General features: G+C 43.8%; 1 protein-coding gene across 1 annotated transcript in view; it reads left to right on the top strand.

Moving 5' to 3' along the window:
* Fgd6 (FYVE, RhoGEF and PH domain containing 6) overlaps positions 1–14,237 on the top strand; it is a 128,344-nt gene extending 114,107 nt beyond the window's left edge. Inside the window, 6 exon segments of the mRNA XM_028880248.2 lie at positions 343–445; positions 2,633–2,760; positions 6,955–6,991; positions 6,994–7,082; positions 7,586–7,734; positions 9,956–14,237. Of these exon segments, the coding sequence (XP_028736081.1) occupies positions 343–445; positions 2,633–2,760; positions 6,955–6,991; positions 6,994–7,082; positions 7,586–7,734; positions 9,956–9,992 (543 nt within the window). The 3' untranslated portion in view covers positions 9,993–14,237.
* Positions 14,238–14,510: the final 273 nt, after the last annotated feature.

Genomic DNA, 14,510 nt, shown 5'->3' with positions numbered 1-14,510 from the left:
TCTCAGAGAGTTAGTAGGGCTGTGGCAGAGACCATGTTTAGGCTGAGGGGTGGTCAGTGAGCCTGAGAGAAGTTTCTGCACTCCAGGCAGTGTTCTGGAGGCTTGTGTGCACTAGCTCTGCTGAGCACGTTGTCTGTGAAGGAGGCATCCGGGGCTTATGTGGAGCCTTTCTATGTAAGTGCTCTCTAAGTTAGCTCACTGCCGGCCAGAACCCCACAAGATCAGTGAGAGTCAGTCACCGTCACACTGTGTTGATCAGTGGACAGTGGTATAAACTGCAGCCTTCCTTACGGCTGGTAATCGGGAGTGTTTCCGAATGAAATAATTGCAATGTGTTTTCAGATCGTGTGTCAAGCCTGCTCGTCAAATAAGTATGGCTTGGATTACCTGAAAAGGCAACCGGCAAGAGTGTGTGAACACTGCTTCCAAGAACTGCAGAAATTAGGTAATACAGAAGTGAACGCTTCATCAGAGTCTCTCCCTCCTAAAAGAACCATGTTTGGCATGAAGCATGTTTGCCGGACTTGTCTTGATTCCTAGTGTGCTCTAACTTGAGTTTTATGGTAATTCCATTAACAATATGAAATGGTTTTACTAAGAAAACATATTATTGAATTATTACTGATGAAATGCTTAACACAGTTTAAAGGTAATTTTAATTTGTGAGCTGTTTCAAAGTTTTGGCTTATTTTTTTTTCATTTATGTTCTTTTAGATTGATTTATTTCTGTGTATGAGTGTTTTGCCTGAATGACTATAGTGACCACATGCATGTATGGAGCCCTCAGAGGTCAGAAGAGGGTGTAGGATCCCCTGGAACTAGAGTTAAGAATGGTTGTGAGCCACCATATGGGTGCTGGGTGTCAAATCTGGGTCCTCTGCAAGAGCAGCAGGTGATCTTAACTACTGGGCCATCTCTCTAGCCCTTGTTTTTCATTTTTGAGATAGATTTTCTTTTCTTTCTCTACTCCACCCCCTGGAACTACAAGGGCCCGAATCCAAAGCTTTGCGCATGTGAGTTAAGTACTGTACCACTGAGCTACATTCCCAGTCTCTAAAATGCTTTCATCTGCAAAGTAATTGAGCACAGGAACCTACAGGCTGGCACTTTGTTAGTGAGTTCTAGCTCATTAGATGATTTCGTGAGATTTTTCTGTATACCTTTACTTACTTATTTATCGATGGTTTCCCTTTGTGACTCAGATTAGCCTGGCACGCTCCGCCTTCCAAGGGCTGCCACCACACTTGGCAGTTTTGAATCCTTGAACAAATACAAGGTATTTTGTGTCTGCCTGTTCAGTGTCTGCAAGCTTTATTTGCCCACAGGCAAAGTAACCTCAGCTTAGAGGACTGCTCAAGTCTCTATTTTAAATTTCGGGAAAGCTACAGGCTCTAAATTCTGAAAAACATCACCCTTTATATCCATGAAGAGTAGTTTCTCTCTAGGAAAGAGGAGTATTGTACGAATAAAACTAGGTGCCAAGCTCTTTTAGAATCCCTGTTTTCATAGGTCAGTAGTTACTGTTGGTATACATTTTTATAGACTCACTCATCTATTCCTTGTCAACCTTTCTCTTCCCCTCTGTTCTTTGGCTGTCCCGATGTGAAATGTTCACGTTCATCCCTCACCACGCACCTCTCCTTGGTCAGTAGACCTTGTCATTTTATCTCAGAAAGTCTCACTCGTCTTGAGTTCTTCCTGTCAACCTTAATAAGGTCTAGATTACTTCAGTAATGTCCTTCTGCAGACCCCTCTTCCTGCCCTGCTGCCTGCTCTGTTTTTCTAAACTCAGTCCGGGAGGAATGTGGCTTTAGTGGAAAGGACCTGTTCTGGTATGTGCAGAGCTCTAAGTTTAATCCTCAGCACCATGTAAAACAGAACTATGAAACAGAAAACGATTGATTTAGAGCCAGGTGGTGTGGCTCACACTTGTAATCCCAGCACTCAGGAGGCTGAAGCGAGAAGATTGTCATAAGGCCAGACTGTTCATATCCAATCACCCCACCCCACCCCCAGCCTAAACAGCATTCCAAATTACTTAGAGGCACCCCAGCCTCGTTTTTCCCTCCAGCTTCGTTATTCAACCAGCAGATGCTCTGGTTCATACATCTTTTCCTTTGTCTAAATCAACCTCGTTAAGTCGGTAGGCAAGTTTGTGAAGTTGATGATGTCCTTGTAGGTTTCAGAATTCTTGACTTATGGTTTATTGAGATAGAGTCTCATGTAACTCAGGTTGGGTTGAGCTTGCTATGGTAAGTAAGGATGCACCTTGAACTCCTCATCCTCCTGCATCTGGGGTGACAGACATGTGCCACCATGTCCATGTCCATCACGGTGAATTTCTACTTCATGTTTTGGTGCTGAGCATTGAACCTAGGGCGTTGTGCACACAAAGCAGGCACCCTGTCTCTGGGTGTGTCCCTAGCTGCTTCAGAAGTCTAAGGACACAGAAATGTGATCTTGTCATATGGTTTGTGGTTCAGAAATTCCATATGTAATCAACTCAACTCCCGCTCAGTTCTCGTTTTTTGAGAGTCCTTTCGTGGGTATTTGGTACATCATGGTTGACTGATTTCAGTAGCAATGCATGCTTGCCGACCCTTGCTCCATGAGCACGCACGCTCTGTTACAGATCACCAGCTGCCCCCTAGGACTGGATCTCCTGGGAATCACAAGTCCCCTTCAAGTGCCTTGTCATCAGTCTTGCACAGTATCCCATCGGGGAGGAAGCAGAAGAAAATCCCAGCTGCTCTCAAGGAAGTAAGCATTTCCATTAAACTTGACGGGGCTGGTTTCAGAAAGAAGGATGTCATTTCCCATTACTATTAGGACGTGAATTTTAATACACTGATGGATAGAGCAGATGCCTTGCAGTCTTTATTCATCATCCTTATGACCTGAGTCAATGACAAAATGGTTTGCAGAAAGCTTCGGAGAGCACACCTATGCTGATAGACTTCATATTGTAGGATACAGACTTGAGAATGTGCTAAGGAAACTCCAGTTCTCCAGACTCCAAAAGGCAGTCCAGATATTCAGAAGTGAGCTCAACCTGGACTATAGGAGGATTTTTGACAGTCTAATAAAAGGCAGCATTCCTCAGGAACTTGGGAAACTGGTTCCCATCTGCCAGAGGGGGTCATTTTCCTTCCCTCTGGCTGCAGGGGAGCCTGTGGGCATATCAAAGCACAGCTGGCCTGCAGGCTTCCTCAGTATCACAAGAACCTATTACACATTTCAGAGTCCATGCTGGCATCCAAGCCTCCCTATCTCCTCCCCTGTCCTCAACTCCCTCCAGCCCAGAGGCTTCTTATGACTCAGTTATTCTTGCTCTGCTCTCTCTGTTCTCTACCCCCGCTGTTCTCCTGACTCTAGCAAGTAGGCCTGGCCGTGCTCAGTCTCCTTCCTTCTCTCTCTGCTCTGGACCCTTCCAGTTGCCTCTGGCTGTTCTTATAATAAAAACCTTGACCATATCATGGAGCCGTCTGTCATGTGGGCAGCTTCTTTACTGCACCCCCTCAAGTACAGAGAATGCCCAGTGTCATTCTGAGATGTTGTGAGGTTGTTGCTTTCAACGGCTACTTGTAGCTGTGTGCGTCTCTCCTTTTACACAAACTCTTTAGTTGTCCCCAGGACACAATGTTGGGCTACCGGCAGTGACCCCTACTCTAAATTTGGATAGCCAATTTCTGTTCTACCTTGTCTTTGTATAACCTGTATAGCCTGTAACCTATCCTTTTCATCTTTTCCGATGCTCTTTCCAGGAATATATCTCAATTAACATCAATTTGCAAGCTGTTTCTGAAATTGTAGGAATATTAATTTGAGGTCTCCATTGTTGTAACAAATCTCTTTCTTATAAATTCATGGCTATATCAGCCATAGAAGGCATGAGTTAACATATGAATCTGTTCTTTAGGCTCTATACATTTAATCCATTCTACATTGTTTTACTTGAGATAAGGTTCAAATGTCTACAAATTGAGTGGAGACTTCTTGTAGAGGCCAGTTGAGATCCCAGGATTCTTGTGAAATTATAGATATATCCAGCACCAGAATCCAATAATCCTTCAATCTCAATCCTATTTAATTTTACCTCAATTTAGGCCATTCATCATTGATAACTGTTTGCCAAAACACCATTTTTTTCCCTGTACTTCCAAAGCCTCTAGTTTTACATATAGGTGCCATTTTGTCTTTAAGATATGGAAGTAATAATAATTGAGAAATTCTATCATCAGTTTTTATTTCCATGGTCCTTTTTATATATGCCATCTATAAAGGCATTAAATACAATCTCTATAGGATTTTAGGAGGTAACTTTAGGCAATACTCTGGAGTATTTTTATAAAATCTTAAAAAGAGGATCCTTTTTTATAGATCTCAAGTAACATATTAATGTAAATCGCCAATTATTAACAATGTGGATCAAACACTTTATCTGTATTTTATTTACTGGAAAAATAATTTTGTAACCTCTTTAACAGTAAGAGATAATTTTCTATGGGTTTTTATTCTAGTAATCACATTATTTAATAAGCTAACAAACCAGTCTTTTTCAGGTGTTATATTTCTATTGAATTAAACCAAGAATTCCTAGAAAGCAACTTAAAGAGCAGAGCCACATTCTCAGTAATGATCAACAGACAAGAGCACGCCTAATATAGAGTTCAAAATTATGAATCCTGTTCCTTTAGTTCATCTACCATGGAAATCAAACATTCATCCAAACATTTATTAGACAATCAAAAGAAAAGAACATCCTTTATACACTGAATGATTAGTATCTCTGGGAATTTAAACAGCATTGACTCAGCATTCCATGTCTTGACTGTAACCCTTCTTTACCAGAGTTGGGCCTTTTTAAACTTCCCCTTTCTCCCATGAAGGGACTACTAATAATGAGTTATTCCCACCATAAAGGAAAAACACAAAACATTTCCCACGAAGGGATCTTTAATACTGAGTTATTCCTGTTCTGAGGGAAAAATTAAAAAACATTTAAACCAAAGTTAAGCAAACAGACAACACAATTCTAAGCTCTGGGCTTGCTGTTCAGCCAGCAGCAGTGAGGCCCACCCGTTGATTCTTTGTAATTCAGACACTGACACTCTGTGCTGGCAGGCAGAAAGAGCGCAGAGTTTTAGCTATCCTGAAATGTTTATATCAGAAAGAGCCTTTTCTTCCTCTATTTCTAATGGGAGGAGGCTTTTTTTCTTTATTTTTCTTTTATGGGGCCTTAAAATCTTCAGGCCTAGTTGTTAGTTATTTGGCCGCGTTGTGTTCTTACCCTGCAAGGAAACGTCACGAAACACGACAGAATCCGCTTATAAGAGTTTATTAGAGATAAAGGGACAGAGAGTGCGTAGGCCTGTGGGAGAGACACGTGCGTGGAGAAGAGAGGACCGGGAACATGGCACTCCGCTTTAAAACCGGCTGGGGGCGTGGCCAGGTCACGTCACTACTCCACGGTGGCGAGATACGGTCACGGACGCTACGTGCCATGAAACGTCACGGATCCTTGTTACGCGAGACGCCTTGACCCGGAAATGGCTATCTTGACCTGGAACTAGCTAGGTGGAGGTGTCCAGGTCCACCGGGTATCCTGGTTATGAGAGATGCCCTGACCTGGAAATGCCTATCCTGACTTAGAATTGGCTAGGCGGAAGTGTCCACCTGGTATATGCGACCATGGGGGCGTGTTGTGAACCCTTCACTAGTTTCAATATTTTTCCCCTTTTTACCAGGAAATCTTTTTTTTTTTTTTTTTTTTTTTTTTTTGGTTTTTTCAAGACAGGGTTTCTCTGTGTAGCTTTGCACCTTTCCTGGAACTCACTTGGTAGCCCAGGCTGGCCTCGAACTCACAGAGATCCGCCTGCCTCTGCCTTCCGAGTGCTAGGATTAAAGGTGTGCGCCACCACCGCCTGGCTCCTTTTTTCTTGATTAAAAATGTTCTCCCTTTTCTATTAGGAAATTTCCTTTCCTTCCCTCTTCTCTGTTGGGAAGATTTCCTTTTTTATTTTCTTTCTTTCCCTTTTTGAGAAAGGTCTTTTTCCTTGATTTATTTCCTGACTCAGGAGTCATTTTTTTCTATCTTTAAAATTTGTGCAGTTGTCACTTTTTATTTTGACAAGCATTTAGCAACTGTGCATTCTGTTGCTCCTGAGATGGGTAATTTAAATTCCCCATGACGCTGCCAATCCTGGAGTCCTCTTACCCCAAGAGCGCTCCCTCCAGTTGTTCAGATGACCGGCTGCTCTGTCCTTCTTCAGTGGATCCTTTTCCTCCTTTAAGCCCCACGTTGGGCGCCAAATGTAGCTGTGTGAGTCGCTACAGGGATGTGTGGGTTCACGTAGGTCCTTGAATGAAGACATAGAGGCATCTTTTTTTTTTTTGTTTTTTTTTTTTTTTTTTTTTTTTTTTGTTTTTTTTTTGTTTTTCCGAGTCTGGAATGAAGACACAGAGGCATCTTAAGAATGAATCTAGCCTTTCATAGCTGCAGGGGGGTCCAGCCTCAAAGGACTGACACAATAACCCTTCGCCTAAGGCGGTTTTATTTCTCTCTAATACAGTTTCGCCAGTTAATTTCCATATGCTCCAAACAACATAAAAGGGGCCCCCAACAATACAATGCCAAGTGCAAATTCCTCGATTTGTCAGGTACCACAGTTTTCCGGGTTTCCTGAATCAAGTTTTGCATAGGCCTCTGTATCCTTGGAAGACTGAGAGACAGGATCCACATAGAGGGCAACAAGGAAAAACAGAAGGTGTCTGCTAAAGAAAAGATGGATTAGGACCAGGTGCTGCTCTCTGGAGCCAGGCCAGGTGCAGCTCAGCAGGAACGCAGGAATGCCACTACAGCTAGTGTGTGCAGGAACCGCTTTCTGTGGTGGTGTTTGTTGTTACTGAAAAGTAGCCTGTGAGCCACTGAACTGCACGGGACTTGTTTCCCAGGTGTCAGCAAATACTGAAGACTCCACCATGAGTGGCTACCTTACCGATCCAAGGGCAGCAAAAAGCCCTGGAAACACTTGTGGTTCGTCATCAAAAACAAAGTGCTCTATACATACGCCGCAAGCGAGGTAAGTTGGACGCCTAAGAGTGACTTTGAGGCTTTGTCTTAGTTCCGTGGGATTTGTTGGAAGAGTTTGCTTTATGGGGAGCTGAGGGTGTGCATGGGGGCCCTGGGCATGCCAAGCAGGCACTGTTGTATGCGCTGGGAGGTGGTGGTGCTGGGCTTTCATCTGTGATTTTTTTTTTTAAGACGGTGACTCACCAAATAGCCCAGGTTGTCTGTCCTCAAAGTCACAGTCATCCCCCTGCCTCGCCCTCTCCAGTGCTAGCATTGCAGGTGTGAGCCACTACTTGCTTTCCCTGGCTACCGTGAAAGCAATGGGAATTTCAGTGGGTGTGAACAGGCTGAGAACTGGCAGGTGGCCAGTAGGCGGCTCACTGCCGGTGAAATAAAAATAAGCTGCTAGAATTACTGGGTCGTGTATTAAGTTGAGCTATATAGATCTAGACTTTCCAGACCGGATGACATCTCAGTCTAAAAGCCTATCTTCTTTGTCTGTTTTTAAATTAGGATGTGGCAGCTTTGGAGAGTCAGCCTTTATTAGGATTTACCGTCACGCAAGTCAAAGACGAGACTTCGGAGTCCAGAGTGTTTCAGTTACTGCACAAAGGCATGGTGTTCTATGTATTTAAGGCAGATGATGCCCACTCCACCCAGAAGTAAGTAATGCAGATTTCCCTCTAAAACAGGAGAATTCAAGCTCTTGTTTTAAATGATACTTGAAAAGCACAGAGAACAACTCAGAATTTACATCAGAGATCCAACGTAGAAAGATTTAACCAGTTATTCAGATGATTTTTTTTTTTTTTTTTTTTTTTTTTTTTTTAAATTTTCTTGTATTTGCTTTCTGAACTACTGTAGATGTGAATCAAGAATCTGCTGCTGTAGTGCTATTAAACGTCACTGAATTCAGATGATTTTTAAACAGAAGAGGAAAAAAAATGGGTAGTCCTGTCCATAGTGTGTGTACACATGTGACCTGGGAGGAAGATCTTGGAGCAGAGGGGTGGAAATGCAGGTGTGAACCCTGGCCTTCAGTGAGGGCAGGGATTCCCCATCCAGTTGTTCTGTGGGCAGCAGCACTTTAATCAACTGCTGGCTGGCTTCCGGCCGGCAGGGAAAGTCAGACACATTAAGAGACCCACAGGCGGTTTCCGGGGACCGAGCAGAAGAAGCAGGTATCCTTTTAGATGCTCGAGACTGAGCAGTCTCTTCAAAATCCCAGCAAGGATCTTAATTTGAGGTGCTAGGAGACTGTGTAACCCAAAGGTGTGTACCCGTGAAGTGAAGGGGCCCCTCTGAGCAAATGGCTCAGCTTACCTCTCCTCACATTTGATTTGCTCCACCTCACGGAGCACACCGCTGCCTGTGTGTTTTCCCAGCAGGCTTTCAAGTGAAGTAAGCGCTTGGGATCCAAGGGAATGCTTTTGAGTAGAGGCAGGGTGCGCACTCTTGTAGGCAGCTGGGAGTTAATGTGCTGGAGCTGCAGATGTTCCTGAGTACAGCCAGGCACAAGGCTACACTCTTAAAGAGTCGTCCCCCCGACTCCATCTGCTTTAGGATACACAGTAATGTGCAGCTGTTCATCCACATGACTCTGCTGGGTATTGGGAAATAAATTGCTCCTTTGTGATAAGTTTTATTAGATTCGATTTGGGGTATGTGTGCCTGGTGCCTGATGCCTGGTGCCTGGTGGAGGTCAGAAGAGATGATCAGGTCTTCTGGAACTGGAGTTACGTAGGGATGGTTGTGAGCCACTATATGGGTCCTGGGAGCTGAACCTGGCTCCTCTGGGGCAGTCAGTGCCCTTAAGTGTTGAACATCTCTCCAGCCCCTGCGGGACTTCTGAAAAGTATTCCGTTGCAGTATAACATAAGTCATTTGCACCTAAAACTGGAAGTTTGGGAAATCCTATCCTTGATATTGGAGCTGACTGGGTTGCGGACCACTCTGAGATTTAGTGATTTCAGATGTTCATAGCCTGCTCCAGTTCTTCCTTCTGTAATCTGGTACTTACTGTAAGAAGTCCTTTGCCAGTAAGCGTAGGGGTGGGGTGCCTTTCAGGGAGTCCAGATAACAAAGAGCGAACGGGGACCGCACAAGCGTATTCCGAGTGGCTACAGCTGTGTCTTGTCAGAGGCAGCTTTGAGAGTCAAGAGTTTGTGATGACTTCTATGAAATTTTGGGAAGCTTTCGTATTATATGTAAATTCTTGATCTCAGAATAGACTAAATGCCAGATCAGCTCCCTTTCGTTGAGAAATGTGGAACAAGTTTGGTTTAGGGGACGTAGAAGGGGATTTTTGGTTGGTAGATTTAGGGAAGAAAACAGGTACATAGCTGTTTTCCAAAACTCACTGAGTCAGCACACCAGGAAGAAAGGAAAGGAATTGTCATAAGGGCCTTTGCCGACTTATCCTTTCCAAAGCCAAGTAAGTGTACACACACACACACACACACACACATACACGCACGCACGCACGCACGCACGCACGCACGCACCCCATTTCTTGACTGTATGTGTGCAGGTGGCGTTAGTGTGGAGATCAGAAGATAACCCGCAGGAGTCAGTTCCCACCTTCCACCACGCGGGTCCCGGGGACTGAACTCAGGTCGGCAGGCCTGGTGGCCAGCGCCTTTACCCACTGTGCCTTCTCGTTCATCCTGGGACATTTTAGAACATTTGCACAGGAAGTAGCGATGCCACTAAGAACATACTTTCCAGGCCAAATGTTGGATCGCATTACCAAAGAAAGGGTGGTCCCCTGTGTGCAGGAACCCCCGTGTGCCGTAGGCAAGAGCTTAAGTCAGCAATTGTGTCACGCTCATAGGTGTCACGTGGCTGGAGTTCACAAGTCTAACAGCAGTCTCTCATCACCAGGTGGATAGAAGCATTTCAGGAGGGCACAATATTGTAGCGAGCAGAACTGGCTTCATTTCTCCTGTGATTCCGACAAGGTGGAGGCTCGGCTCAGCAGAATGGAGCTCAACAGCTATTCAGAAGGCGTGTAAAAATGAACACTGCCAAGATAAATCCACCCACAGCCATTAGGAGACAAACTGTTTTGTTAGGTATATACAGTCTTAAAGGTGTTTTTCATGTATGTTATTTATTAAAATGCTGATGTTTACTTGCTGGTCAGGATTGTGTCTGAGACTCACACTGAATTCTAAAGTACTGTTTAGAGACTCAAACTTATCTTAATACTGTATACCGCACACTCTTGATGTACCGTCCACACTGTTGTCTCTGCCTTGTAATACGACACTTTCGATGTTGGGAAGTCTTTGCAAGTAAAACACACACATTAAGTAGCACGTGTCTGTACATCGTTTTGGTGTAGAAATTACAATTACAAAATTGCTGGTGAAAACGCATATTTTTGAATCACTAAACCTAGATGAGATTTTTTTTTGGTATTGCAATAGAGATCCATATAGCCATAGAGATCCACATAGCCACCTTCTACCTCAGTAACTGTCAAGTGAAATCCCAACAGTCTGTACTGATCACTGTGTCCCCAGCCTCACCCCCACCCCCCAGCCCCATAGGATCTTGCTGATTGCCAGGCTGGCCTTGAACTAACTGTGTAGCTCAGGCAGACCTTGAGCAGCCTTCTGCGTCAGCCTCTGAGCGACTGGGTTAAAGGCCAGCACCACCATGCTAGGTCTTTATTGAAAACTGCCAGTGTAAATGTGATTGTTTTTCCCCCTTGGTTTTCTGAGACAGAGGCTCACTCCGGAGTCCAGGGTGGCCTGGGACTCACCGGCTTGCTTCTCAAGTGCTGGGATTACGTATGTGTGCCACCATGCTCTGATTAAATAACAGAATATGGCAGGTGACATGCTCCCCAATATCCCCTGCTAGTCTTAAGGGTTCAGAGCCCAAGTCATTGGTGAATATTTATATCTAAAAGGATGTCATATTTTCTGTAATATGTATTTTAAAGGTGATCTGGAATCACTGTGTTTTTAAGGAAATTTTATGCCGCTTTGATTTGTTCCCCTTGACTTTTAAAATTCACTCTTCCTGTCATCCTCTGTCTCCTTGAGACACAGTCCTTCCGTGCAGGCCAGGCTGCCCTCACCCATCCTCCTGCCTCAGCCTCCCGTGTACGGGGAGTATAGATATATGCTACCACACGAGACTTTGCCAGTCAGCGTCCCTCTTAGGAAAGGTTCATAGTCTTAATTCTGGCACACACTTACTGTTTAACCTGTAACTCCCCCTGGCACACAATGTTGTTGATTGGCCGCAGAAGAATGTGCTTAAAATTGTTTCAGTGTTTAAGTATTTTGTTGACTGAGTTTAAACCATCAGCTAAAAGGCAAGGTTATCCATAAAATACTAAAGGATGCAAGAGTTTTCTGCTTCTTTATATATGATTTTAACTTAGTGTGATGTCAGTAGTTGAGAATTTTATCCTGGATACTGTTTCTTCATCTTGAACACTTTCCTGAGATCTTCTGGATGCCTCTTGCTGCAGATAAACCAGACCTGAGGTAGCAGGTGCAGTTTTTCTTGGCTGCTTCCGGCTGTGGCATGATTTGAAGCCCTGTACAATCCCACACAACCCTGCATGCAGCCTTCCTCGCAGCTGGAGGTCAGCCCATTCTCTGAAACACCTTTTAATCGGGTCATATACATGTTTCCCATGTAGACATGGGTGGAAGATGTGTAGTGTATTCCTTTTGGAGACCAGGGTTATTTGTACTTTATATTTCCACCTTTTGTCCTCTTTGAATTCTCAGCCTCTGAGATTTGTCATGAGCCTCAAAAAGTCTAAAAAGTATTAGCCAGTATTCTGAATCAAGAAACTCTTCAGAATCTAAATACATATGGAGAGAAATTCACACACAAAGTAATTCCTGTGTGCATGATTATAATTGCTAATTGCTCAGTCTGTGGAAAGTTTTGGAAAAGACACTATGCAAGCTCTCAGATAGTGCCGCCCCTACCCCCATAAAAATATTCTAATGTGGTCCCTCCCTAATCCCTTTATAACCTAATAAAAATGGTCAATAATTTATTTAACATGGCTCATTCAATGGCAAATAAGGATGTATTTATAATTTGCTATAAAACTACTTTTAAAAATATTACTGAACCCAGAGTCTCTAAGCAGACACTGTACCCATAAACTACCTCCATTGTTGACATTTAAGAGTGAACAATACCAGTGCAGTCTAGTTACGGGGAACATCTCAGTTCTGGATCCCGGGAATGTTGCTCATTATACATACATGTGCTACCGTCAAACCTTGCTCAGGTGTCTCCTAAGCTCAGCTAAAGAGTAACCTTAGACAAGATGGCAGGCTGAGCTAGGAGAGGTGATAGTCTCAGGGGCCCAAAGCGGTGTTCTTCCCGTCCTCAGCATGTCCTAAGAGAATGGAAAGGGCCATTCCTTTACACCACTCCATGTTTCTGAACCTCTTTCCATTTTCTGATGAACGAGTATTGTTCTGCTTTCCCCGATGGCCCGAATTTTCTCCATTAAGAAGCTTGATTCTTGATTTACTAACATTTTTTAAAAAATGAAGTCAGAGGACAGCAACTCAGAAGTATGCTTTTCTTAGCAACCTATGTAGTAGTCCCCCAGGAATGGAGGAAGCAGCCTCTTATTTGAGGACCTAGTGTGGGGCTATGCCTTGAATGTGCTTCGACTGAGCTCATGGCATTGCTGGAATTTCCCAAGGGAAATCCTATCTCATCGTACTGTATGATCCTTAAGGATAGATACTAGATTTCTTTTATCCATTTCTCCTCAATCTTCAGATCTTTAGTTGAAAACAGTGAGGACAGGATCCCCAAGGTGTTTCGTAAGACTTGCACTGTTTTTCTCAAGACAGCTGCTCTGCCTCATCCTCAGTATTGTCCCTGCCTCGGGGACACTGAAATAGCGTCCAGAGCCTGTATTCTAACTCGGATCTTATGCCACGCTCCCCCATCCCGCAAGGCCGCATTGGTGGCATGGCTAACACTCGCTTTCCTCCTGTTCAAGCCTGTTTTCTTCTGCAATAAAAGGACAACAGATGGGCCCTAGAACCTGACTCAAGTCTCTCATGTCCCTTCCAGCCTCCCTTCCTGCCGTTACATCTCCCTTAGGGTTGCTGCAGCTTTCCGTCTGAGCTGGGGGCACAGGGCAGTTACACGCCACTTGCCTCCTGTATATGAGGCCCGGGGTTCATTCCCTTATCTAGAAAAACAGTTTTTTCTTTTTCCGATTCCAGCGCCTCCTTTGTGTGATCTGTTTTAAACCTTGCCTAAGCAATGTGCCTAAAGCAGAACTCTAATTTAATTCCTATTCCTGAAGATGTCAGTGGCATTCCCAGTTTGACACAGAACAGTGCCTCCGATCCCATATACTCCAAGTGAACCCCCTTCAGCGTTTCTTAGTTCCCATTGTTCTCGTGTCAATCAACGTGGCTCTGCTTCCTTGTTATCTGATGGGGTCCTCTGCCCCTCCTCTCCCTTAGACTAGCTGTGTTCCTTCCTGTGTTCCTGGAATCTTTTCCTGTGCTCCTGTCCATAACCAGACCTGCATCATTCTTACCACGTTCCGTGCTTGAAGACAGCTTGCCTTGTTTGCTGGAGGGTTACCACATCTAGGAAGAATGCCTTACATGCAGTGGATAAATGCTTGCTTGTTAAGTATCTTCTACGGGTCCCTGGAAAGTATCTTCAGTACACATACTCTGGAGTCTGTGCCATTTTGAATGTCACGTTCTAAATGGAAATCTCTGCTGTTTTTCCCCTACGAGAAAGGTTAGTTCAGTCGAGGAAAGAATCTTAAGAAGGAAGACAAGTTTATGTACCACACTGCAAAGACAGCAGTGGTCCTGACAGTGAACCTGCCTGCTAGGAAACAAACAAAACAAAACAAAAAATCCAACAGAGTATGGAAATATTCTTTTTCCTTTGGGGTGTGGAGTGGAAGGAGACAACATTCCCTTTCATAGAATTACTTGCTACATGTGAGAACCGGTTTCAAAAATACTTTTTAAATGACTTTTAATGTTTTTCTCAAAACTGTTTTTTACTTAAAGGGATAATGGTTTGTATCTTACTGTTCATATAAAGATGATTTATAAATAAAAATAGCATTGTAAATAATGTTAATATGTATTATAATTTATACAGAATAAATTTACTATAATATCTACTGCTGGTGTGGAGTCCTTTGCTGGGGGATGTCTTTCTATATGCTGTGAATATATGTTGTTCTCATTGGTTAATAAATAAGCTGCTTTGGCCTATGGCAAGGCAGCTTAGAGGCAGGTGGGAAATCTAAGGAGAGAGACAGGAAAGAGAAAGGTGGAGTCTGGAGAGATGCCAGCCTGCTGCCCAAGGAACAACATGCCAGCAGACTGGTAAAGCCACAGAACATACGGCAAAACATAGATTAATAGAAATGAGTTAATTTAGGATATAAATG

Source organism: Peromyscus leucopus, chromosome 18 (genome assembly GCF_004664715.2).
Source record: "Peromyscus leucopus breed LL Stock chromosome 18, UCI_PerLeu_2.1, whole genome shotgun sequence".
Classification (NCBI taxonomy): domain Eukaryota; kingdom Metazoa; phylum Chordata; class Mammalia; order Rodentia; family Cricetidae; genus Peromyscus; species Peromyscus leucopus.
Note: the sequence above shows the minus strand (reverse complement) of the source record. Positions and strands in the feature narration are given on the sequence as shown.